The 27,987-nt window shown below is 42.7% G+C and overlaps 1 protein-coding gene across 1 annotated transcript; it reads left to right on the plus strand.

The window, feature by feature from the left end:
• The first annotated feature begins 431 nt into the window (after nucleotides 1-431).
• On the plus strand, nucleotides 432-27,973 carry LOC119565780 (amine sulfotransferase). Its single transcript, XM_037894673.2, has 7 exons — nucleotides 432-525; nucleotides 13,522-13,695; nucleotides 15,071-15,279; nucleotides 17,282-17,408; nucleotides 23,798-23,892; nucleotides 26,411-26,591; nucleotides 27,740-27,973. Exons 2-7 carry the CDS (start codon nucleotides 13,533-13,535, stop codon nucleotides 27,862-27,864), a joined length of 900 nt encoding a protein of 299 aa, XP_037750601.1. The 5' UTR covers nucleotides 432-525; nucleotides 13,522-13,532; the 3' UTR covers nucleotides 27,865-27,973.
• The last annotated feature ends 14 nt before the right edge of the window (nucleotides 27,974-27,987 follow it).

Here is a 27,987-nt window from a genome sequence, read left to right on the forward strand (position 1 = left end):
CCAGAGTAGACAGGAGTCTAGTCTGTGAAAGAAGCTTATTGGAACATCTCTGAGGGTGAGATTTACCTGCATTTAGTTTCCTACTGTATTAGGCTTACCCTTGCATATAAGGGCGAGTCCCTCCATCATAAAATGCCAAGTACAATTCTACTGTCCTTGATTCACAGAACCAGGATAACAACACTTTATTACTCCTGCCCCAATAACAAAGAGACTGGGGATCCCGTGACCATTTGGGCAAGCAGTCCCATCATGCTAGGCAGGGTGGGTGTGACCCATGCAAAGGAGATCAGCCCCTGAAGTCCTTTTCCACAGCTCACCATCAGATGTCAGGGTAGAGCTCATTCTGATGCTGCTTACGTCAAGGAAAAAAAAACACACCCCCATAAAACTCCAATCAGGTTGCACACCAGCTGTAAAGAGAGTATTCTCCTGTTTCTAGGAGTGAGTATCAGTCTTGTTTATTCAAGTGGAAGGCAGGAGTGTGGGCTTGTGTCTTGGAGCAGCAGAAATAGAGCAGAGAAGGTAAATATTATTTTATTATATATTACTAAAACATCTCCATCAGTAAATCTGTGAATGAATTAAATATCTGATGAGCTTCAGCAGTGAACTGTATGCAGTGGAAATACTTTCCATCGCTGTTCTTTGGCCATAAGCTGAGTGGCATGGGAATCTGATCCTCAAATGCTTTTTTGGTGTGGTTATCCAGCAAAGAAGTCACAACACCAGTGTGTGTTAAAGAGTTGACTGATGAAAGTAAATGTAATCTAAGCCATCGTTTGTTTTACAGTATCAGCATGACGATGGAGCTTTCAGCTGGCAATGGGTAGTTCCTGCTGTGTCAGCAGAGGTGGATGGAAAAGTTAAGGGAGAAACGGGTTTGTGTAGGAGTACAACTGTTGCACCTGGCTGGCCTGATGCCGTTCTACACATCAGTGCTGGAATATGAGATTGTAGAAAGGTTATAACTCCTGTACTCCTGCATGTGAGTGACCACCCTAGACCAGCCCTTTTGCAGTGTCCATCAAGCTGAAAACTTCTGTAGAGCTTGTAGTGCAGCCTGAAGGGTAAAAGAAAGTTGAATTTTTTTAAAAATTGAAAAAAAGAATGTACGTAATAAAATTAGCAGGGGGGCTGATTGCATTCAGAAAGCAGGAACGGGGAGAATCTTCAAGGTGACTGCAGCCCTGCTGGGTGAGAGCATCTCATTATTTGAGAGCATTTCTAATTTATATAGGAGAATGAGGTTTGTTTTATCTTAGGACCCAACTATTTTATCACATGGTGCTCTTCCATAGACACATCTCCCTGTAAAAAAATATTATTCCTCAATCTGATTTAAAAGCTCCATTATGAAACATGGAGATTAGCAGATTCATTGGGCAAAACCAAAAATGTAGTATTAAACGGAACATTTTATGGGGTCCCCAAGAGAAAGGATTCTCTGGGCACTGCGCATTGGTATGGCTCTGCCCCTAGTGTGCACTTAGGAAGCAAAACGATAAACTCCCCAAGACTGGTTCTTGCACGAGTAGATGAAGCTGGTCGCTCCCCAGATCTTCTTGCTGCTCACCTTTTGCTTTCTCAGCTTGACAGCTTTGGGCTGAGTTTAAAGAGATACAGTAACAGCTTTGCTATCTGGAGTGTTGGGGGAGTGGGGGGTGCCAGAAAGTCAAACATTCTGTTTCATGAAGAGGGAGGGAGTTTGGGTGCAGGAGGGGGCAGAGGGGTGGGGGTTGAGGTGTGAGGGAGGGCTCTCCTTCCCTGAGAGTTTCATCCTCCTCAATAGCACAGATGCTGTCGGACCAGGGGTGGAGCCAGTCTTCTGTGTCCCGGAAAGTCTCATCTATGTACTTCTCTGTCTCCCTTAGCTCCTCCAGCTGAGTCACCGTGGTCTCCAGAGTCCATACACGGTCTCTGAGGGCCAGGAGCTCCTTGCACTGAATGCACACATACGCCACCTGCCCACAGGGCAGGTAATCATATGTGCTGCATTGGGTGCAATAAACTGGGTAGCCCCCACTCTGTTGCTGGGCTTCTGCCTGCATTCTCTTTTTACTCCTGCAGCTTGTTCCTTTGTTGTTGTTTTCTTTTTAACTGAGCTGGTGTTTTTTGCCTTACGTTTAAAGAAGTTTAAGGAATGGTACGTGGATGTAACCCACCCCCACACCGTCCCCCCCCCAAACACACCAGGTAACCTAATCGACTTCTCAGGCCCTCATCAACTCTATCAGGGCTGGTGTGGGGTGCACACCCCATCACAAAGTTGTAATGATGCTGGCTTTGGTGGGACCCAACTGAGAGTATCAATTAAGGACAAACTGCTTAAAGCAGGGCAGTTACAGCCCAAGCTGGGGTTCCTTTGCACACCAAGGAAAACCAATCCAGCCAAACAGAGACGACTTTACTTTTACCCCACTGGCTAACCATAAGTCACACAAACAATTCCCTAAGACCCTCCAGTTTCCCAGTATCACCACCAGGGCCACTCGTTAAGGGGACAAATGGTTATGAAAACCAATACCCCAGTCAAAGAAAAAGGTTCTCTCAATCCCAAAGGACCAAGCCCCAGACCCAGGTCAATATACAAGTTCCAATATACAAATTACGCTGTTGCCAGTCCTTTAGAATCTAAAATCTAAAGGTTTATTCATAAAAGGAAAAAGATAGAAATGAGAGGAGAGCTAGAATTGGTTAAATGGAATGTATTACATACAGTAATGGCAAAGATCTTGGTTCAGGCTTGCAGCAGTGGTGGAATAAACTGCAGGTTCAAATCAAGTCTCAGGAGTACATCCACAGCTGGGATGGGTCAATCAGTCCTTTGTTCAGAGCTTCAGGTTGTAGCAAAGTCCCTCCAGAGGCAAGTCCTATAAAAATAGACTCTAAAAAGTGAGAACTTTGGGGTCTGATTCTGCAAACCAACTTCCAGGAGCATCAGATGAGCATCTGACAAGGCCCTGCTCCCTCCTCATGTCCAGGCCACCTGGCCAGTGGCTTGGCATGAGCAACTCTAAGGCTGGTAACTATGATAACAACTTTGCAGAACCTGTGTGTGTGTGTGTGTGTGTGTGTGTGTGTGTGTGTGTGTGTGTGTGTGTGTGTGTGTGTGTGTATATGAGTGAATGTGTGAATAAATATGAGATTGAATGGAATGTTATAGCTGTAACTAACTGCTTACTATGATACTTTCTGTATTCACAATAAATGTGGTATTTTGCCTTTTTCCCTTTAATAAGATCCTGCTGGTTTTTATTTTATTGGTACAACATTTTGGTGGAGAATTGCGAAAGGGGGAATATTGGTAAAAAACCTCAGTTATTGTAAATATTGGTGTGCACACCGCCAGCTCTAGTGAGCTAGGCATTTCTATTAGGTTAACCAGACCTGCTGGCCTCCGAGAAGGTAGCAGGGGACCTGCTGGCCTCCGAGAAGGTAGCAGGAAAAACAGATTAAACCAGACCTGCTGGCCTCCGAGAAGGTAGCAGGGGACCTGCTGGCCTCCGAGAAGGTAGCAGGGAAGAACAGATTAAACTAGACCTGCTGGCCTCCGAGAAGGTAGCAGGGGACCTGCTGGCCTCCGAGAAGGTAGCAGGGAAAACAGATTAAACCAGACCTGCTGGCCTCCGAGAAGGTAGCAGGGGACCTGCTGGCCTCCGAGAAGGTAGCAGGGAAGAAATAGGTTAACCAGACCTGCTGGCCTCCGAGAAGGTAGCAGGGAGAAATAGGTTAACCAGACCTGCTGGCCTCCGGGAAGGTAGCAGGGAACCTGCTGGCCTCCGGGAAGGTAGCAGGAGAAAAACGCATAGATTAAGCTATGATTTCAGAATCTAGGCTGTGTCACTTGCTAAGTAATACCATCAGTGACAAAGAGATTGAAATATCCATGTTAAGATGTTTAAAAGAAAACAGGGTAAGCCAGTACCAGAGGGAGGAATGGAGTCAGAAGGAACTCCAACCTCACCTTTTGTTAAAGAAATTACACCTTTTAAACAAATCCTTCAAAAATTGGCCACAGTCCTTGGACTAAACAAGCCCTAGCTGATGTCTGCACTATTTCGGACCTAGAGGATAGATTGGCTAGTATATCCTCATATACAAACCTTCTAGTGCTGCCAAAAGAGATGCAGCAGCAATTTGGTTGTTGTGGGAGGCATGTAAGGATTCTTCCCTCCGCTTGTCTTCATGTAAAGAGGAAAAGGCACAAACGGAAAAGGGAGCAGACAATTGGAAGATGCTGGCTACAAATACCCAAAGCTAGCTGAAAATAGTGAAAGAGGCACTCCAGGAATACAAAAAGAGTGAAAAAGTTAACTCTGCAGAAGCTGGAGGGTGGCAGGTAAAGGGGGAGAAGGTCCTATGTACGGCACCCCCAGGCATAATTACAAAGAGAAAAGAGAGTAAAAAAAAAAAAGTTAACTCTGCAGAGGCTGGAGGGAATGAAGCAGTTAAACTTTGTGAAAATGTTAAAAAGGAAAAAAGTGTTAGAGAAAGAGCATTCTTGGTTTCTTTGCAGCCATTCTGAAAGAAAAATGGGCCCTTTTCCAAAGGAATGTCTGTAAATTAGCCAGGCAAAAATAAACTATCTGATTAAAATCATTTGACTGGACAATTTAGTCAAATTTGCTAAAAGAACATAAGAGGCTTCTATTGGAACTTAATTGCCTCAAATGTATAAAGGGAATGTAAGCTGTAAAAAAAAAAACAAAAACAGAGCAGTGTGGAAGGGATGTTAAGGAAAAGAAAATGTGTATGTATCTGTCTGTGTGTGTGTAAATATGTAAAGTTCTAAGGACCAGTTGGTTTTCTTTTTGTTTTAAATAATGCCACTAAAAATCCATTTGACTCTTTAATTCAAAGTTGCAAAACTGACAGACCTTTTTGCTAGACACAGGTAATTAGTGTTATTTGGCTTTGGGATTTGGCATTTAACCCTTAAAAGGTAACTCAATGCTTTACAAAATTTAAAATGTTTTTAAGTTGTGGCTGCAGCAGGGCGGTCAAAATCAGGAGAATATAAAAAAAAAATTCTGGATTCTTTTTGTTTGTTTGTTTTTTTGTTTGTTTGTTTTTGTAACAAAATAGCAGATGAGAGTTGTAGAAAAAAAAAATTAAAAAAAAAAAAGAGACAGTGCCTCTCTGAAGCAACAGCAGGGGTGAGGTGCACAAAACAAGAAGAAGCAATGTTAGAAACACTGAGTCTTAAAATGGCTCTGAGTAATCAGACTATCACTTTGATAAAGGTACATGAAACCTCTGTAAGAAAAAAAAAAAAAAGAAATAGTAACACCTTATGTAAAAATGGATCTGGATAATGTTATAGAAGTTAAACTATGGAAGGAATGTGCATTTGCCCCAGAACATGTGCAGGGTATATTGTAGAAGGGGCAAAAGAAATGCAAAAATACCATGCTACTTAATTAAAATGCTATTAGGGCTCCAAAGGGAGCCACAATAGGTTGGGGTTTCTTTTTCAGATTGCTGTGTGTTTTGGAAGCAGAAGTTAAAAGTAATCAAAACTCTGGTGAAAGTTGATTGTGTCCCTTTTAAGACAGAGTCTCTGAGCTGCTGATGGCTTTAAATCCAAAAGCAGGAAGCTTCTGTGAAAATGCAAATTACCTAAATGATAAAGGAAGGAAAGAACTAGCAGCACAAAGAAGCTGCAGATAAAGGACATACCTGGTCAGCAAACAAATTGTCTAAATAAAAGGCATGGGATAACAAGATAATTTTAATAAATTTAATGATAATAAGTATCCCTGTAACAACGTATAGTGTGTATGATTTTTGGAAAAACCCTTTAAGGTCATATGGTAATGATGCTTCTCAGTTATTACCTGTAAATAAAACTTAAAGCTTAACACAGCAGGAAAAACATTATAAACTTGGTCTGGTGTATAAGAAGGAAAACTCAGGGATTTAATGACTAAACAGTGGGATAATTTCCCCATAACCCTTAAAAGATAAAAGCCATTGAAACCTGGCCTGCCTATAGAACAAAAACAGGAAAATGTGGGGGCAATTCCTCTGTCTTGCCTGCAATCAGCAAGGGTATTTGTAAAAGAAATATTTTAAGCAATAATCTGCCACCCCAAAAGGGGTAGAAACATGTTCTTTTTGTCTTTCAGAAAATCAGGAAAAGCTGATGCCAGCTGAAAAGAACCCAATACCATGAATCTACTGTCACAATAGAAATTGTGTTTTGTGTTCTATGTTTTGTCTTGTAGCTAGCACTGTTGTGTGTTTAAAAAAAAAAAATATACTGAAGACCTGCAGGAACTTAAAAATAAATTAAGCTTTCTGTCCCAGCTACAGGACAGCCTGATACAAAAACAAGTACATGCCAATGTAGACTTGGTCCAAATTGGTCTGGGTAACCTAAAAGGCCAATGGAATCTTTAGTAATGGCTTAATACTACCACATGGCTTATCCATAAGAAAAAAAAAAAAAATATTAGAAATAGGAAACTACACAGCCATAGCTATGGGATGCACTGAAATGCAGATACTTGCACTAGCTACTATGGAACACAAAATGTTCTGGGTCATATTGGGAAATATTATGGGTTTGATGCATTTGTTAAAAAAGAAAGAGATCATTGTTTGACACTTATCAATATGAATGGATGCAATATGTTTCCAGTATTGTAAAACCAGACTTGTTAATGGGAGAAATTGTTGTCAAAATTGCACACCAACAGTCCCTGGAGGCAAAGGTATTGAAGGTTAACCCACTCCCCATATTACACATGGGATCCTTCTGGCTACCCTGGACCTCGAGCCAGTGGGCTGGGGAGGGAGGGAAGCTATTGGACACTAGAGGTTGTACCGAATGGACTCCTCAAAAGTGGGTGTGCCTCACCTTGCCTGTTGCCCCAGAACCTGGTAGTAAAGATACATCACTAGGATCGTGTATGTGGCATGAATTGGAATCACAAACTCAAATTGCCTCACAGTACCTTCTCTTGAATAGGCTACATAGAAAGTGACACTGACGATTATAAATCTTAGTGTCAAAAGGGGGATTATGTTGGATCATATTAAAGAAGTTCTGTAGTAAAACCACAAATGAGTTTGATTCCCCATAGTTTAAATTCCAGGGTATTACTAATTAAGAGGTCTCTTGGTTTTTGGTACTGTTTCTCTCCCTCTGTGTGTGAAACTTGCAAGCTGCTAGTTGTGTTAGTACATTCTAAGACAGAGTCTGTTCTCAAAGCAATTCACAGAGACTCAAAGCAATACTCTAACAATAGAAACAGCACCCAGAGACTCCCCGCCCTTTTGTTGTATTAACAATTGTGATTAAAATAGAGATAGAGGATGTATGTGGATGGATGCTTGGTGTGGATAATAACTGAATGATCAGGGAGGTGCCAGCCTAAGAATCCAGTGTCCAGAAGCATAGCACAAGTTTGAGATACAGACGGTATAGAGCCAATAACTATGACTTTAAATACAGAAATGAGACATGCATACCGATGGCATAATCATAACCAGCAAACCATAACCTTGTTTTAGACACTTTACTTGACTCTCTTTATACAAGATTTGGTGCATTACAGGACCTTGGTTGCAAGATTGATCTATATGGTCCCAGTTCATATAATAATGTCACAAAAGTCATACAGGAGATGTCTTGTTTTCTCATTGGATGATGAGAAGGGACACGACTCATCTCCTGGTTGGACTCTTTGCCAGAAGTACAGGCAGAGGTGAAAGTAAGCCGGTACGGTCCAGTACGGGTTACCGGCAAGAGCCGGTACACAGCTGACCTTACCGGTGGGCCGGATTAAGACCTTTAGAGGCCCTAAGTACTGAAAAGATTATGGTGCCCCCCATATGTAATTCAAAATAAAAACAATACTATACCGTAAAATAAAATTTTATTTTTCGAAATGACACAAAACTTACATGTATGCTGAAATTAAAACAGCTTCCTTCTAGATTTTCTGACTGCAAAATCTGATCGCAAAATTCTGGATAAGTTCTTCGAAGCTGACTTGACGAACCATGTCTGCTTCCGTACACAATAGGGAAAGTGAATCAAGTCTGTCCTGACACATTGTTGTTCTCCGAGGGGTTTTTATTCTTTTCAGCTGAGAAAAAGAGCATTCTGCGGAGCAGTTAGTAATCATCAATGTTAGAAAAATACGTAGTGCGATCTCTACGTTTGGAAATACACATTGTATTCCGTCTTTCCGCGTTGTGTCATGAAATCAATGTGACTGAATTTCATTTTTCCTGTTTCATTAAACTTTGCGCGCATATAACAGTGGAACTGCCGTACTTCTCCACAGGGATTCATGTTCAAGTCAACAGGGTGTGAGTCAACTAGCTGTTGGGAACCTTGTGAATATTGTTCATCAGATAGATCCATATCGTTTAGAAAAGAAAATCTCCTTGATACTTCTTTGTACACTTCACCTCTCCTCTTCATATGAGCTTCCAGTGTATCAATTATAGCGTAGTAAGTAGATACATGAAATTTGTCTCTAGGATTCAATGCTGTTTCTGTTGCACTGCTATCATTTGCTTGTTTTTTCCTGATTCCCTTGCGGACTGGGCTTCTTTGTAATTAGTATTAGGCAAGATACCTTTTGATATGTCTTCAAATCTTTCAAAATCATTCCTCAAAGTGGTCTGCTAATGATTGACAGAGGTCTGCACATGTTTTCAAATCCAACTCTTTTTCTTGGGGAGCTTGACTTGTGTGGTCAAAGTGCTGTAAAATTTCATTCCACATGGTCAACATGAATACAAACTCTAGTTCTTGCATCTTGTTTGCAATGTTTTCTGCCTCTCGTATACTTTCTCCCTTCTGTGATTGGTCTTCAGCTAGACTTTCTAATGCATCCAAAACATCTGAGTAGGACTCCAGAATTGCACTTGTTGCCACTGCATGTGCCTCCCAGTGAGTATTAGAAAGAGATTTCAACACACGATCATTGCCCAAATATGTTATAAGGATGGCCCATCGGTGTGTTGAGGCAGAGAAAAATGTATAAAGTAACTGGACTGTTGAGAAAAAACTTACTGCCACCGGACAAGAATCAACAGCACTGCGGCCAACAAGATTGAGAGAGTGGGCAGCACCTGGTATGAATATGGCATATTTCTTCTGTTCTAAAAGCTTCTTCTGCATTCCTTGATAACGCCCTGACGTGTTGGCCGTGTTGTCATAAGATTGACCTCTGCACTTTGAGAAATCTATTTTGCAAACTTGGCACAGATAATGCAGTACTTGATTTGCCATTTCTTCACCAGTGTGGCTTTTCAAATTGAGGAATGTTATAAATCGTTCAACTGGTTTTCCATCTGTGGGAGACATATATCTTTGTACAATACTCAATTCATCAATATCTGAAAGATCAGGAGTAGAGTCGACAGATAAACTGAAGTACCCAGCAGTATTTATTTCATCCACAATAGCTCAACGAACTTAATGAGACCACTCATGAGACCAATGAGTTCATCACATATTGTCTTGGATAAGTGTGATGGGTTACCTTTGCCAGCCTTCCCATATTTTGAGATATGGCCTGCCAAATATGGGTCAAACTGAGCCACAAGCTCCAATAATCCCAAGAAATTTCCATTCTGCAATGACCAAATGTGTCATTTGATCCCTGGAAAGGCAGACCACGTTCAGCTAATGTTTGAATAACAGCTATAACACGCTGCAAGACATGTTGCCAGTATTCCCGCTCCCCTTTAATTTGTTCTTCCAATTTTTGTGTCAAACCAAAGCCCTGTCTTTGATTTAAATATGTCAACATTGAATCTCTGTGAGTAGTGCTATTTTCATGTTGTTCAATTAAAACAGTATTCCGCCAGTCACTAAATCCATCTGCAGCAAACCGGGATGTTGAAGTTTTATGTGCAAAAAGTTTGCAAACAAAACAGTACACAGACCCTATTGATGGTGAATACAGTAGCCATTCTCGAGTGTATTTCTCACCATTTGCTTTCATGCTGAAAAATATTTTTTGTGGACAATATCTTGTTTGTTTGTCATAGGTAAAACTCTGACGTGATTTCTCAAATGGCCCAGTGTGGTGTTGCCAGTCATTTGGTCCACGATCTACCCAGTAAGCTACATCATCGGTACTGAAATCAACCCACATATCAGGATCTTTTCTCCTATTATTTACAGCACGAGCAGTTCAGTCTCTGACACATCCACCCCTTCTAGAACAATGTCTGTTTTACCACCAGGAGTAGGATGATCAGTTACAGTCTTTGACACATCCACATGTTCTGGAATGGTGTTTGTTTCACCAATAGAAGAAGGGTCAGTCTCTGAAACACCTATAGGTTTTGGAACGATGTCTGTGCTACTGAGAGAAGATGTTGCTTCTGATGGATTCGCTTTGAAAAATGATGTCAGCTTCGGAAGATTTTGGAAAATTTCACTAGTTTTTGTTTTTTTCTTCCGCTAGATTATGTTTCTGTGCTCCACTCAGCTGGTTACGTTTCATCCTGCCCCTTATCTCAGTTATCTGAACTTAAAAAAAAAAAGAAATTACACAACGTACACTATTTTTATGTATATATATATATATAAGAAAGAAAAAAGTGAATCAAGTACGTATAACTCAGAAGAATATATCAATAATAAACCATAAATTTATTGCAATACATGACAGGATCTGATTTCCTCGCATTATTTTGATCTATGTTAGGAGAATGCCTCCCTGGTTTAGGTGGGGATAAGTAATAAAAAGAGAACAGAAAAACAGGGGAAGAGTGTGGAGTGGAGTGTAAGGAATCTAACAAAGTTCTGATTTTTCCAATGATGACTACTTTGATGCGTTTTCTGAAATATCAAATATCAAATTTTTTCCAAAAATAAAATCTCTTTTTTTTAGTGCCCCCCGCTTTGTTGGTGCCTTAAGCACCTGCTTAGTCTGCCAATTGGGTAATCAGGCCCGGGCAGGGGGCAGCTTCCCCAGATCAGTAATTTATAAGGGCCCTGGGCTCCTGGCAGTGGCCAGAGCCCCTGGCCCTTTAAGTCGCTGCCAGAGCCCGGCTGTCAGAGCCCTGGGGTAGCGGCGGCAGCCAGGAGCCTGGGGCCCTTAAATCACCACTGGAGCCCCGCTGCTGGAGCCCTAGGGTAGCAGTGGCGATTTAAAGGGAACGGGAATTTATAGGCCACGCCCCATCCATGTGAAGCCCCATCCCCTCTGGTTGAGGCCCCTCACCCCTGCTCAGGACCCCAGGCCTGTGTACCAGAAAGTCCCTTAAGTTACTTTCACCCCTGAGTGCAGGTCACTTTCGGATTGGGCTGCATCAGCTTTGCCAAGAAGAAGAACCAGGTCACCCCATCCACCAGCAAATGTATAAAACACCCAGTGTTGTTCAACTTGCTGCTCCTTGAAGCTGAAACAGCTGGATGAGAGAGATTGTGAGCAGGACTGTCATCTCCTGACCAGTGACTGCACCTCCTGCTTGGGAACAACTAAGGGCATGACCACGCGGCAAACTTACGTCAATATACCACCACTGCAGTAATTGCTGCACTTTTTTTATGTCCCCACTACCCTCCTTCTGTCTGTGGGGCACGTCCTTACCAGGAGAACTTGCACTAAGTTAAGAGGGGGAGTGTGGAGGTCTGAGAGCACCGGATTCTCAGCTCCAGAGGGAGCTCCCTGCTGGAAACCCGTCTGCCGCCCCAGTTCCCAGATCCCCACTCCAAGGACAGCTGCTGCCTAGACTCCTTGCTGCTCGCTGGCTGCCATCTGGGGAACAGGGAGCCGGGAGCCCAGACAGCAGCTGGGCTCCCAGTGTGGAGTCAGGACCTCGGGTGGCAGCCTGGGTCAGTGTGGGGAGCAGGGAACCTGGGCAGCAGCCTGGTTCAGAGCGGGTTCAGAGTTTCACACTCCCACTTCTCAGGGTATTGCTCACACCTGCGTGCACCTGCCTGCCCAGGGGAGAGACAGCGCCGAACACTGAGCAGCCAGTCCAGTTGTTCTCTGGCAGGGGCAAAATCCCGCTTTGCGCCACTCTGGCTCCTGTGGAGATGGGCCACTCTTCGCTACCACCTGGGATTCTTCCTCCTGCATCTCTGACCCACAGGGATTCCCTGGTTCAGAGCGTGGGGTGACAGCCTAAGTTGTGAGCTGGGCGTTGGATTTACAGCAAGGAGCCTACCAGCCTTTCTTGTCAAAGCTGTCAGATTGACAAGAATGACAGCCAACAGCGGATGTAAGGAACACAGTGCTACACAGACTCTGCATCGCCCTAACGACACCAGCATAAGCCCTGCGCCTCTCCTGGAGGTGGAGTTATGAGGTCAGTGTAGTAGGGCACTTACGCTGGTGGGAGCAAGGCTGTCGTCTGTACACTGACAGAATTAGTTTGCCATACGCTCATAGGCGCCAATTCCGTGGGTGCTCCGGGGCTGGAGCACCCATGGAAAAAAATATAGCCTCTGCATAAGCCGCCTTACGTGGAGCCTAAGTCTGTCGTGTAGGCCAGGCCTAAGTCATGTCACTGACCTTGCATGTGCAATTACTCTTATTGAGCCTTGTATGCTGTCTAATGACACTAACAAGGGCTTTTTCCCCACACACCGACTCGTCTTTGTTAGTGGTTTACCACAAAAAAAACCATCTTTTATTGGAAAGCTTAAAGAGAGAGACCTGGGTATCAATTCACTTATTCTGATAAACTACATGGAGATTTCTCTTATTCTGATTTCACTTATTTCACTTATTCTGATAAACTACATGGAGATTTCACTTATTCTGATAAACTACATGGAGATTTCTGTTCCAACTCAAATACTGTAAGAGACATATGAGGTGAAATCCTCTAGAAGGTCTTTTTACTCCAATTTCTTTGTCTCTCTACTCTCTGTTGGAAGGACGTAGCCAATGTGCTCCACTGGCACGTATGTGGCATGCTGTCACTGATTGACAGGTTAGGGACCTTATAAAATATAGTGGCCAAAAATAAAATTATCAAAGAAAACTCTTGAGAGGAAAGAAATTTCCTCTCCCTCCCTCCTATTTTGCTGAACTTATGTTACTAGACAAGAGGGACTGGGAGAAACATATTGAACAGGGAAATATGAGAGAGAGAATCAGAAATAATAAGATGGTGTGAACAAAATTCCAGACACAAACTTAACTAAAGTCGTCGCTCATAGAAAGCACTGGACTTTGTGGCGAGCTCCTTGGGTAGCTCTGACTTTAAGTGCCCATTGACATGGATTCTGTGACGTTAGATAATTCATGAAAGCAATATTGGTGCCTAACAATACCAGATACTTTGTACAAGTAAAAAACCCAAAGAAAACATATTACACAGCGCTTTTACCTGCCAAAGATATTCTGTTCTCATGCCAGTCCCTAAAAGTGCCATTTCTATGCTGTTATTCAGTTTCCTGTTTTTGTTAATATACATTTTGCTATCAAAAAGGGATCTGTTTTGTTTATGTTGTCCTGAAAGTTTTGTCCAGAAGGAGAGATAACATCAAAATAAAAAGGATATAAAATTATATTTTCTAACCTGCAGATTCTTGACATATGAGTGAAACGGAGTTAACAATGGAGCCATCAGAAGAATTTTTGTTCCAACATAAAGGAATTTATTTCCAAGCAGACTTTGTTACACGTGAATACATAGATTCACTGGAGGATTTTGAAATCAGAGACAGTGATGTATTTGTAGTTACTTATCCAAAATCAGGTAAGACTGATTGCTTGATTCCCTTTAGGAAAATCATATCTGATTTTTGTCTGAAATCTTTATTGACCCTCCCCGCCTCTTCCGCCAAGCTTATTGACCACCATTATGACCTATTTTTGGTGGTAGCAGTGTAAAATCTATTAACTGCCAATAGTTTATTGGAGACAGTATCTCAGTTTCATCCCTATGTTTAAGCAATGGCAGAAGGTTAAAGCTTAAGAGGTAATCTGCAAAGTATATTTGAACTGGGCAAATATTGCCCAAAGCTATGCCCAAATGTGTATTATAATAAACTGCATCTATTTCTTTCTGTAGTCGACCACTATTTTTATTCTCCTTTGTGTAAACATTTATGTCAGCAATATTTTGGAAACAATAAGTTCATGGAAAGGGAAGGTGGTGTGAATGCTCAGACTAATGAATTTAGACACAAATACAAAACCTCAGACTCCCGTGAGACAGCCATCTCTACTGGAAAAAAATAAAGCACAATCTTCTAAACACCCTCCCTCCCCAGATTGATCCCAGGCCTGTGACAGAGTATTCAAGGTGAACTACCAACTACCTGTACTCAGGTGATCAGTATTTTTGTTCTCAGACTTCGCAGTGATATATTTTCTTCAAACAAGAATAGCACCTCTTCCAGCCTATGAGGTTTGAAAATTACTTGCAGCTGAAGAGTTATAATATAGCAGAACCAACTCCTCTGTGAGGAGCTCAGAGAGAAGGACTCTTTACCCCATTGGATACTAAACATTGTAACACAGCTTTTGGCATGTCCAGTTCTGGTCACTAAAGTACCCTTGGCCCTTCTTAGTAGAGAATTCCTTGTATCGCTGAGAGGTCATGTAACATGCACAGACAGGACAGACCAGTGTGAGCCTTCTGCATGAGCCCTGAAGTAGCACCGGTGCTCTTCCACTGCGGGAGTGAAATAGGGGTACGTAAAAACTCTCAGAACAACAGTATGCAGGGTGCTTTGGATAGGGCCAGTGAATCCCCTGGTTATTACTGGAATGGACAGTCGTGCTGCAGCACTGAGGCTACATCAGAGGGAGAAAAACTGTGTGTCGTCATCACCGTTTCCATGGGGAACCTGAATAGCCAAGGTAAAAATATTTGAAGATTTAGTTATTGACCAGCACATAGATAGATACAGGATTTTTTATACTAAAATGTACAAAAATATAATGCCGTTTGGATTCCCATCCCTGCTGCATTAATGGATTCCCTTTAAGACACATTTTTGTACTTCATTTATAAAGTAAAATGAGACACAGTTTTGAGGAGATTGTGATTATGGCAGATTATTACGTGACATTACAAATCAAATTAGCATCAAAGCTGTTTCAGAGAAGGCTATTTTCTTTCCCAGGGACTGTGTGGACTCAGAATATTTTGAGCTTGATTTATCATGAAGGCCATCGAGATGGAACAGAAAATATGGAAACAAAACTCAGAGTCCCATGGCTGGAGTATAACATACATAATATCGATAAAGTCCATCGTCCATCACCTCGTCTCTTTGCTACTCACCTGCCTTACTATTTAGTTCCAAGAGATCTGAGGAACAGGAGAGCAAAAGTAGGTGATACTGTTTTTATAATTTAATTAACATTATCGAGGAAAACTTGTAGCTTTCACGAATAAATCAGTCTAAATCCTCTGCGCCAGACTGTCTGCCCTCCCCACAATCACCCTTCCAAAAGCAAATCTCCCCTGCATGGAGATGAGGCTCACTTCCTCCAAAGCCCCATTCCATGTCCTTAGACCCAGCCAAAGGGGGGAAAACAAGTTCTATCAAGACCTCAGGACTTCAGTGTCCAGTTTCAGTGGAGATCCCATTTTTCATGGGACTGCTGTGCTTGGCCTCTGGGCCAAGAAACGGAGCTGCTTCTTCCTCATCATGACAGCTCACCCTAAAAGGGGCTTTATTGATGGTTAGGATCATTACAGTCTGCATGTTATATTGTAAATTACAGTGGTTTTGTTGTTCTGATGTATGTAGCTATGTAACTGTAAGCTCTTATGCTATCCATGTTTTATGTCTCCTGCATCTTTAAACGACAGGAAACTTCTTGCTAATGATAGGGGACTGGACTGTGCCAGATGCAGCTCAAGAGGAAGGATCTCCCAGGGCCGGGGATTCACACTAAGCTCTCTCTCATGGAGATGGCTGCCCTGCCCTCCTGTGTTGCTTTCCTTAATCTAAACGGAGAGTCATACACACTGAAGGTGTGCAGTGCTGGCCTGCCGTAATTTGAGAGAAAGTGTGAGAACTGCCTTGTGGGAGCGATGCCAATCTCTTACGCTGCTACCTGGATCTCCCATGAAAGGTGGCATGTGCCGTGCACCCATTTCCCCATGAGACTCCCTTCACAGTCACCCTTGCAGCTTCCTTCTCTCTGTTGCAGTAACACCTATAATAAGATGAGCAGATGCATGGTGCAGAGCTTGCACCGCATGAGCTCCGTCACTGCAACCTCTCAATCCATAGGAACCTTCCTCCTGATTGGCTTTCTAGCTCAGCCCCATTTCCCATGCAGAAAGACTCCTTAAAGTTACAGGGACGGTAAAAGTAAATGGAACAACATCATCTCCTAAGCTGCACAGAGCACAATTTAAACTACAGACATTGGGAAATCTTGTATTGCTTATGTGTATTTTACAGGGCTCATGTAGGTTTTCACAATTTTAAGACCATGTTGATGGTGCAGGGAGTTTTTCTCTTCATGGCTTCTGGCTGGCTGTTCTTCCTGTGCACCACCATATGGCTCAGCTGTCTGTGTGGTTTTCCAGATATTCTCAGCTCCAAATTATTGGAGAAATTGGTTGTGCTGTTCAGCAGTGCATTTTAGCATTATTTTTTAAACATTATATCCATTACAATTCTCCAAAAATATCTCCAGCTGCAATTTTTTTTGAAAGAGCAGTAGATTCATGCTTACTAGGATTCTAGTTGAAGGATATGTTTTTCACTGAAATACTTTAGTAATATACCAAACACAATACACACAAATAGATATCGGTTGCTGACTTAATAATGTTTGTATTAAAAAGGAACTCAAAATCAAATGTATTTATTCAAGTTTACATTCTTTTCAGATAGTACACTGCAACTGCACTCCCTGTTAAGTTTTGTGCTGCTTATTCTCACATTTCCCTTGATTTTTAAATGGTTTTGCTCCTCTCTTGCTGTGTGAAAGACCCATATAAATAAGTGGACATAACTTGAAGACCTAATTCTAAGTACACTTACTCATGTGCTTGACCTTACAACAGTGAGTAATCCCCTTGAGGTCAATGGTATTATCATATGTAGACAGTTATGCATGTGTATGACGGTCTTTGCAATTAAGGAAGCGCAATAACGCCACTGAATGTACAGGAAATGCTGCCAAAGACACAAAAAATCCCATTCATTTAAAGCAGGATAAACTATTTACTAAAGTACTTATTGTAGCCCTTTTCAGGTATAATGATTTTAATGTTACTTGCAGCAATAGCAATTTTATAAAACCACCGATTTGTAGGTTAATGGTGTCCCTTTAATCTACCTGAGACTGTCACTCTTTTTGCCTTGCAGGTTATTTATGTAGCCAGAAATCCAAAGGACGTTGTGGTTTCCTATTTTCATTTTTCCAGCCTTTCAGTCCTACTTGAGACAATACCAGATTTTAATATTTCTCTGGAGAGGTTTTTAGCTGGGAAAGGTAAGGTTTCATTTACTGCTAAAAGGCCAAACCCTGCTCACTGACCACAGCCTGAGTAACCTATGTCAGTGGTTTCAGAGTATCAGCCGTGTTAGTCTCTAAGATGCCACAAGTACTCCTTTTCTTCTATCTGAGTGGGTAAATTACTTAGACGGTGGAGCTGCTGAAAATCCTGCCCCCACCTCACAACCTGGGGTCTAAGGTTGCAATAAATGCAGTATCATTCACAGCTCACAATAGAGATTTTGAGCAAAGGTAGTCCAGGGGGGCTGCATAGGCACATGCATTGCACCAATAAAGTGTAAGTAGCCTTGTGTATCTCAACTGGATGGTCACTCTGAAACCTATGAAGATTTCAACACATTTCAACTCCACTTAGGCGCTCAGATAACACACGGGAGGAGATGAGGATGAGCGCTATACAGAGAACACACAGAAGTAGTTTTCCACAATCAATTTTCTTGTTTAGTAGTTTTCCACAATCATTATGCCTATCCCGCAATCCCAAACCACTATTTCTACCATCCAAACAGCCAAAAGACTCAGCTTTAACCTATAGGGTAGTGGGATCAAGTTCTTTTCGCTTTTCTGCTGTGATTTGATCATCTCCTGCCATTTTGTTGTTTTTCAGCTTCTTAATTGCAGCCTGTATTGCTGACATCTCTGTTGCATCAGTGTTAATGCCAAGTAGATTAGGTTCACATGTTTCATCAATATCTGGGGCTGAGTCTGTTGACGACTTGTCAGACATGCTCTGCCCACGTGTCTTTCTGTTACCTTTCAGTGCTTTTCTTTCCTTGTTGAGATGCGAGGTCTCTTGGCTTATTCAGTCCTTGCTCTGTGTGTGTGCTGATACCAGGCTGTGACTGCTGCAGTTTGAATCACGTTGTCTCAGAGCACTGTGCATTTTTCTTCAGGTCCAATCTCTAGCTCAACTTCCTCTGCCTCTGTCAGCACCCCAAATCTGTTCCATAGTTCATGCTGGAATTTCTCAGAGCACACTTTTGTTTTCAGTTTTAGTTTATTGATTTCTTTGCCGCTTTCTGTTTAAGGTTGGTCTTTCTCAGTTTTCATTTCAGTTTGGCAATGCAAAGCTTTTGATTGCTCTTGTCCTCTGTGGCTTGATGTGCCCTTGTATCTTGGACAGATGAGCTGAATCTCCAACTCATGCAGATGCAATTGTTTTCTTTTTCGTTTTGCCATCTGTCAAATCCCATGGTTCCTTGTGTATGTCTCCAGAAGGGAACAGGGTGCTTGCAGGAACTAAGTCAGACACCAAGCACAATTCAATGAATTCCAGGTATCCTTCATCATTGATATCATTGACTTTCAAAAGGTATTTGACAGCCTGCATGGGCGTGCATTGCGGAATATTCTTCAGTCCTGCGAAATTCCCACTAAACCCATCAACACCATACCGGCCATGTACAGAGATGCAAGGTTGCTCTATCAGAGTGAACAACCTGACAAGAGAGTGGTTCATTGTGGACGCTTATGTGAAACAGGGCCACATTTTATTTTTGCTCTTGTTTGGCATTGCCATAGACAGGACAATGAAGAAGTGTATTAGTAACACAAAAACTGGTACCCAGCTGGCAAAAGCCTAGAAGACCTAGACACGTCCCTCGATCTGCTGGCAATGCCCCTACTTATACATCCCAAAATGCCATTGGCCTTCTTGGCAACATGGGCACACTGTTGACTCATTTCCAGCTTCTCGTCCACTGTAACCCCGAGGTCCTTTTCTACAGAACTGCTGCCGAGCCATTCGGTCCCGAATCTGTAGCGGTGCATGGGATTCTTCCGTCCTAAGTGCAGGACTCTGCACTTGTCCTTGTTGAACCTCATCAGATTTCTTTTGGCCCAATCCTCTAATTTGTCTAGGGCCCTCTGTATCCTATCCCTACCCTCCAGCGTATATACCTCTCCTCCCAGTTTAGTGTCATCTGCAATCTTGCTGAGGGTGCAATCCACACCATCCTCCAGATCATTTATGAAGATATTGAAAAAAAACGGCCCGAGGACCGACCCTTGCGGCACTCCACTTGATACCGGCTGCCAACTAGACATGGAGCCATTGATCACTACCCGTTGAGCCCGACAATCTAGCCAGCTTTCTATCCACCTTATAGTCCATTCATCCAGCCCATACTTCTTTAACTTGCTGGCACGAATACTGTGGGAGACAGTGTCAAAAGCTTTGCTAAAGTCAAGGAACAACACGTCCACCGCTTTCCCCTCATCCACAGAGCCAGTTATCTCATCATAGAAGGCAATTAGATTAGTCAGGCATGACTTGCCCTTGGTGAATCCATGCTGACTGTTCCTGAGCACTTTCCTCTCCTCTAAGTGCTTCAGAATTGATTCCTTGAGGACCTGCTCCATGATTTTTCCAGGGACTGAGGTGAGGCTGAGTGGCCTGTAGTTCCCAGGATCCTCCTTCTTCCCTTTTTTAAAGATGGGCACTACATTAGCCTTTTTCCAGTCGTCCGGGACTTCCCCCAATCACCATGAGTTTTTAAAGATAATGGACAATGGCTCTGCAATCACATCCGCCAGCTCCTTTGTGTGCAGCGCATCCGGCCCCATGGACTTGTGCTCGTCCAGCTTTTCTAAATAGTCCTGAACCACTTCTTTCTCCACAGAGGGCTGGGCACCTCCTCCCCATGCTGTGCTGCCCAGTGCAGTAGTCTGGGAGCTGACCTTGTTTGTGAAGACAGAAGCAAAAAAAGCATTGAGTACATTAGCTTTTTCCACATCCTCTGTCACTAGGTTGCCTCCCTCATTCAGTAAGGGGCCCATACTTTCCTTGACTTTCTTCTTGTTGCTAACATACCTGAAGAAACCCTTCTTGTTACTCTTAACATCTCTTACTAGCTGCAACTCCAGGTGTGATTTGGCCTTCCTGATTTCACTCCTGCATCCCCGAGCAATATTGTTATACTCTTCCCTGGTCATTTGTCCAATCTTCCACTTCTTGTAAGCTTCTTTTCTGTGTTTAAGATCTGCAAGGATTTCACTGTTAAGCCAAGCTGGTTGCCTGCCATATTTACTATTCTTTCTACACATCGGGATGGTTTGTCCCTGTAACCTCAGTAAGGATTCTTTAAAATACAGCCAGCTCTCCTGGACTCCTTTCCCCCTCATGTTATTCTCCCAGGGGATCCTGCCCAGCAGTTCCCTGACGTAGTCAAAGTCTGCTTGTCTGAAGTCCAGGGTCCGTATTCTGCTGCTCTCCTTTCTTCCCTGTGTCAGGATCCTGAACTCGACCATTTCATGGTCACTGCCTCCCAGGTTCCCATCCCCTTTTGCTTCCCCTACTAATTCTTCCCGGTTTGTGAGCAGCAGGTCAAGAAGGGCTCTGCCCCTAGTTGGTTCCTCTAGCATTTGCACCAGGAAATTGTCCCCTACACTTTCCAAAAACTTCCTGGATTGTCTGTGCACCGCTGTATTGCTCTCCCAGCAGATATCAGGGTGATTGAAGTCTCCCATGAGAACCAGGGCCTGCGATCTAGTCACTTCTGTGAGTTGCCAGAAGAAAGCCTCGTCCACCTCATCCCCCTTGTCTGGTGGTCTATAGCAGTCTCCCACCACGACATCACCCTTGTTGCTCACACTTCTAAACTTAATCCAGGCTCTCAGGTTTTTCTGCAGTTTCATACCAGAGCTCTGAGCAGTCATACTGCTCCCTCACATACAATGCAACTCCCCCACCTTTTCTGCCCTGTCTGTCCTTCCTGAACAGTTTATATCCATCCATGACAGTACTCCAGTCATGTGAGTTATCCCACCAAGTCTCTGTTATTCCAATCACATCATAATTCCTTGACTGTGCCAGGACTTCCAGTTCTCCCTGCTTGTTTCTCAGGCTTCTTGCATTTGTGTATAGGCACTTGAGATAACTCGCTGATTGTCCCTCTTTCTCAGTATGAGGCAGGAGCCCTCCCCTCTCACGTGCTCCTGCTCGTGCTTCCTCCCGGTATCCCACTCCCCCACTTACCTCAGGGCTTTGGTCTCCTTCCCCCGGTGAACCTAGTTTAAAGCCCTCCTCACTAGGTTAGCCAGCCTGCTTGCAAAGATGCTCTTCCCTCTGTTCGTTAGGTGGAGCCCGTCTCTGCCTAGCACTCCTCCTTCTTGGAACACCATCCCATGGTCAAAGAATCCAAAGCCTTCTCTCACACACCACCTGCGTAACCATTTGTTGATTTCCACGATTCGACGGTATCTACCCAGGCCTTTTCCTTCCACCGGGAGGATGGACAAGAACACCACTTGCACCTCAAACTCCTTTATCCTTCTTCCCAGAGCCATGTAGTCTGCAGTGATCTGCTCAAGGTCATTCTTGGCAGTATCATTGGTGCTCACGTGGAGAAGCAGGAAGGGGTAGCGATCCGAGGGCTTTATGAGTCTCGGCAGTCTCTCCGTCACATCGTGAATCCTAGGTCCTGGCAAGCAGCAGACTTCTCGGTTTTCCCAGTCGAGGCGGCAGATAGATGACTCAGTCCCCCTGAGGAGAGAGTCCCCAACCACCACCACCACCCGCCTCCTTCTCTTGGGAGTGGTGGTCGTGGAACCCCCAACCCTAGGACAGTGCATCTCATGCCTTCCAATTGGCGGAGTCTCCTTCTGTTCCCTTCCCTCAGATGTATCATCTAGTCCACTCTCCGCATTAGTACCTGTGGAGAGAACATGAAAACAGTTACTTACCTGTATCTGCGTTGCTGGTACATGGACGCTCCCCTTTCTTCCTCTGGAGGTCACATGCTGCCAAATTTCTTCACCGTCCTTCTTTCCCCGCAGTGCAGCCTGCTCTGAACCTTCAGAACGTTGTGTCCGTAGAAGCATATCCTGACGTCTGTCCAGGAAATCTTCAGTTTCTCTTATGCAACGCAGGGTCGATACCTGTTGCTCCAGACCGTGAACCTTCTCTTCCAATATGGAGACCAGCTTGCATTTTGTACAGACAAAGTTGCTTCTGTCCTGTGGAAGAAAGACAAACATGGCACATCCAGTGCAGGTCACAACAGCTGAACACTCCCCATTCATATTACCTTCCTTCTACGAGCTTCCGCAGGAGTTGTAGTAACTACTCAGAGAAGCTGGCAAGATGTAAGCCTCAGTGGGCTCTCCCCAGGTGAACTCCCAGGCAAACTCCCTCTGTTAGCCTCTCTGCTGTCTGCCGCTCAGCTGATTTGCAGCTGACTGGCTTTTTCTAACAGTCAGGCCCACTCAAGGCTCACCTGGAACAAAGTACTCCCAATTCACACTTTTCAAACAACCAATCAAGCACACGGTCAAACTGTCAAACTGTCCCCACAACAGACATTGAGATACTCACCAACACAGCCTCCTTAATGCAGCCCTTAGCATACCTCCTCTCAGGCAGATCCCAGGCAAATGCCCTCTGTTTTGATTGAAGAAGAATGCAGATAAATTGGAGAGGGCTCAGAGAAGAGCCATGAGAATGATTAAGGGATTAGAAAATGTGCCTTCTAGCAAAAGATTCAAAGAGCTCAATCTGTTTATTTTAACAAAGAGAAGTTTAAGGGATGACTTGATTAGAGTCTGTAAGTACCTACATGGGGAACAATCTAGCAGAGAAAGGTATAATACAATTCAATGGCTGGCCGTTGAAGCTAGACAAATTTAGACTGGAAATAAGGCATAAATGTTTAACGGTGAGAGTAATTAACCACTGCAACAATTTACCAAGGGTCATGGTAGATTCTCCATCAATGACAATTTTTAAATCAAGATTGGATGTTATTCTAAAAGATATGTTTAGGAGTTATTTGGGGGAAGTTTAACGGCCCCTGTTATACAGGAAGTCAGACTAGATGACCACAATGGTCCCTTCTGGCCAGAGAATCTATTAATCTAGGAATCTATCAATTTAATTCTAGGTTTGTGATCACTAATCCATCAAAAGCAATGGAAAATATTATCTATGGGTAAATAATCCAGGACAAAAAAGGGCAAATATGTTGTGCTGGGTGCAAGTACCATGCTATGGTGCCAGTGGATTCTAGAGGTAACAGTGCAATGTGTATTAGTTATCATGTAATGGTCTTTCTGTTTGTGGAAAAGACAAAACTTGGCCTCAGATCCCTAGATGAGAAGCTGGACTTGGCCTGTCCTTTATCTCATGTTTAAGGTGAAAGATAATCTAGAATAAGGCTGTGAATAAAAACAGGAACTGGAATAACATCTCTGTGAGCCCAAATATCCCCCCAACAGCAGAGGGAAGAGAAGCTGAAAAACGGAAGTCTGCTCCATTGATTCTGCAGCCGTGCTTGTGAGAGTATTAGGTTGCAAAAATGTCAATAATTGAACGGTTTTTCTGTTTGAGATCATTAACGTTTATTTCTATAATTTTTCTCCTTCATAAGTATTGGCTGGCTCCTGGTTCGATCACGTCAGAGGCTGGTACACCCACGGGGATGACTTCAATATTCTCTTCCTCACCTATGAGGAGATGAAGAAGGTGAGACCAGTCAATCATTTTATATCTGAAAGGTTTCAGAGCGGTAACCGTGTTAGTCTGTATCAGCAAAAAGAACGAGGAGTAGTTGTGGCACCTTAGAGACTAACAAATGTATTTGGGCATAAGCTGTCATGGGCTAAAACCCACTTCATGAGATGCATGCAATGGAAAATACAGAAGGAAGATATATAGAGAGAGAGAACATGAAAAAATGGGGTAGGGTATCTTCCTACTGTATTTTCCATTCCATGCATCTGATGAAGTGGGTTTTAGCCCACAAAAGCTTATGCCCAAATACATTTGTTAGTCTCTAAGGTGCCACAAGTACTCCTCATTCTTTTTATATCTGAAAGAAACAGAAAATAAAATGCCTCCATTTTTCAGTGAGATTTTGCCCCTTTACTCTTATGGAGCTGTATTTTACTCTGTGAAGAGTCTCATTGATTTCATTGGTCTCATTGATTTCAATGTCAGTACTTGAAAAAGTACTTCTCAGTATGAGTAAGGGTGGAAGAATCAGAACCATAGGGTGAGATGTTCAGAAGAACCAAAGTAAGTTAGCCGCTTAACTCCCTTTGACATCCAATAGCACATAGGAGCCTAATTCACTTCGTCACAAGAGGTATCATTTGCTTCCCAGTGAAGAATATCTGCTGGATCTGAGTACACTTAGAAAAGATAATAATCTTGCTTTACTTCATTTCTTTTCCTGCATAGCAGGATGGCAGCTACACAGCCCATCCCATGAGGCATCCTAAAGGAAAGGAGAGGTTTTGTTACATGTTAGAACATCTCAAACTGCTTTTAGACCAAAAGATGTTTTGTCAAAATGGCCTTTTTTTTTTGCAAAACTGAAGATCTTCTTGTAATTTTTGTGAAGATGATATTTTATTGCAATATCTATTCAAAACTAGGTTTTTAGTAAATAAAATATTTTAAGAATTAGTTTGATGTTTTCAATTAAGATATCGATGTGAAATCTTTGAAAAGTACAGAACTCTTCAAAATTTCCATTTTTTTTAGAAACTAGTATTTTTCTCTTTTCTACCAGCTCAGCTAGCTTTTGGCTCCCTAACAACTTCACCTAGCTTCGCAGAAGTCAGGTTTAAACTACTTTGAGTGTCCATACATGGGTTTGTTCTGGCTGAACTAAATCCATTTTAAACTGATTTTAATCACACTTTCTAAACAAGATCTGGAGTATCTGAGTGCACCTCTTAGCTAAATAGGTAGAGATGCAGCAGCATCCCCTCTGCTGACTTCAGCAGGAAGCATGTTGATAGTACCAGCAAGCCTGATTAACAAAGCGAGGAAAGACCCTTCCCATTAAGAGGTCCAACTCCTGATATATATATTCATAGATTCCAAGGCCAGAAGTGACCATTGTGATCATCTTATCTGACCTCCTGTATAACATAGACCGCAGAACTTCTCCAAAATAATTTGTAGAGCAGATCTTTTAGAAAAATATCCAATCTTCATTTAAAAGTTGTCAGTGATGGAGAATCCACCATGACCCCCTGCTATATAGTTTCAATGGTTAATTGCCCTCACTGTTACAAATGTACACCTTATTTCCAGTCTGAATTTGTTCGTCTTCAACTTCCAGCCTTTGGATTGTGTTATATTTTTCTTTGCTAGACTGAAGAGCCCATTAACAAAGATTTGTTCCCCATGTAGGTAGTTGTAGACTGTAATCAAGTCACCTCTTAACCTTCTCTTTGATAAGTTAAATGAGTACATAAGAACGACCATACTGGATCAGACCACAGGTCCATCTATCCCAGCGTCCTGTCTTCTGACAGTGCCGCATGCCAGGTGCCTCAGAGGGAATGTACAGAACAGGTAATCATGAAGTGATCCATTCCCTGTCACTCACTCCCAGCTTCTGGCAAACAGAGGCTAGGGACACTGTCCCTGCCCATCCTGGCTAATAGCCATTGATACACTGAGCTCTTTGAGTCTGTCACTGGAAGGCATGTTTTCTAAAGCTTTAATCATTCTTGTGACTACTCACTGAACCCTCTCCAGTTTATCAACAGCCTTCTTGAATTGTGGACTCCAGAACTGGACACAACAGGGGTCCTTCTGCTTCCAAAATAGGTTGCCACAGACAGACCAAAATACAGATAGCCAGAAAATTATGACAACCTTTTCTTACATGGTGCTAGCAGTTGTAATCACAGTCACAGAAATGAGCCTTTTCTCTCTTCATTAGGCCACGAGGATGGGTTGGCTAATGACGAAGGACTTTGCAGTGGCTTAACTTGCTACTCACCTGTCAGTTTTTAATGCTGCTTTAGCCTCTTAGAGGGAATTAAAATCTTGCTTATGAAGTAGTGTAGTAAGACTGACGGTCCCAAATAAGAAGCCAGCTTTATTCTTTAGTGCTATATCCCTATGCTCAGTTTCCCTTTCTTTAAGTATCCCATTACACTTTACTCTATCATTTTATTGAGTTAGTTCTTTTATTTTCCTTATTTGGGAAACTGTTACTTTGAAATAATGTTCATTTCAGGATCTCAGAGGCGCTGTGCTGAAAATCTGCAGATTCTTAGGAAAGCAGCTAAATGAAAAAGAGCTGGACACTGTTGTGGAAAATGCTACATTTGATAAAATGAAAACTGATCCCAGGGCAAACTATAATTCCATGGAAGGCAATTTCCTGGAACGAGGCAAAGGACACTTTCTTCGCAAAGGTAAGGCAGAAGCAGCCAAATCTAATAAATATTTAATCCTACAGATCCTGGCATAGGACGTGTTGAAGCTCGCTGCCTAGGACTTCCAATCACAACTTTCTGTCCCCAGAAACAATTGCCTTTGGGGCACTAGCACTGCTGAGTGAGGGTGTATCGCTGTGTGACAATGCATCAGGCACCATTTCTCACAGATTAAAAGAGAGCTGCACTCCTTTGCTCAATGCAGTGTCTTAAATGTTTGCTGAGCAAAGTAGTGCAGCTGTCTTTTGATCTGTGAGAAAACAGTGTGCATATATTTTAAAAATGAAAATGTTCAATAAGCTCTCGTGGAGGGTAACATTCATTTTGTGCCGCTTGTAAAAGGGAAGGGTTGTCTTCGAGAAATTAAAACATGTGAACATTAGAGAAAACTGAAAGCATTTCTGTCTAGTGCTTCTGGGAAACTTCACACATGGTGAGTATCGGAACTGATTTTGTCTCTACAGCTTCCAGGGGTTATTTAGAGTATGAAATTAGCCAAAGAAATAAAATCTGTGGGACAATTCTTGTGGCTGAGAGGAGAGGGGTATTTTTCATGTTGTAGCCCTTATACAGGAGAGTCGTGAATAGATGTCTGGGGTTTGTGGTCTTCTTATACTGCTGAATAAGAGGGGGACCCAGCTAGATGGTAGTGGGCGCTGTGGTATGGAAAAAGGAGAGAACCACTGCAAACTCTTAAGTACAAGCATTGCCTGAAAAGGATGTTCAGAGAAGCTCATATTTCTCTTAATAGTAACTACTTCCTTTTCTTCTAAAATTTGCAGTGAAATAAATCAGTACAGGAAGATGATAACTGAGATGTATAAAACCACTGGTTCCTAAAACAAAATTAGTGACATTGTCTAGAAATATTGGATCAAACTAGTTGCACTGCAGTCAAAGTTATTATTTGACCCACACCTTCAGGACTGGAAATGTTCCACCAAAGCCCTAGAGAGCTACGTTCTGGGGAGATGAGAGAGGAAGGAACTGAGGAGAAAGGGAACTGCACCCCACTAGCAGCATTCACAGCCTCTTACCCGCCCAAGTGATATTCAAATTATAATCAAATGTCCAAGTGGCAGCAGAGCATCTAACCACCAATGCCTCTTCTGTGTCTCCTGCCCCAGGGACCGTTGGAGACTGGAAGAACACAATGACTGTGGCACAGAGCGAAAGGTTTGACAATGTTTTTCAGGAGAAAATGAAAGACCTGTCTTCCACGTTCACCTGGGATATTAATGATGACATATAGGCTGGTTTCCAGTTGGAAAGAGGTGAAAGTGCGCTAAAGAGAATGAAAATACATTTTGTCTCCAGTACTCATAAAAATCCATCATTCTGTGCACATTAAAGATTTTAAACCTGCAATGTTTTT

Source organism: Chelonia mydas, chromosome 3 (genome assembly GCF_015237465.2).
Source record: "Chelonia mydas isolate rCheMyd1 chromosome 3, rCheMyd1.pri.v2, whole genome shotgun sequence".
Taxonomy (NCBI): Eukaryota; Metazoa; Chordata; order Testudines; family Cheloniidae; genus Chelonia; species Chelonia mydas.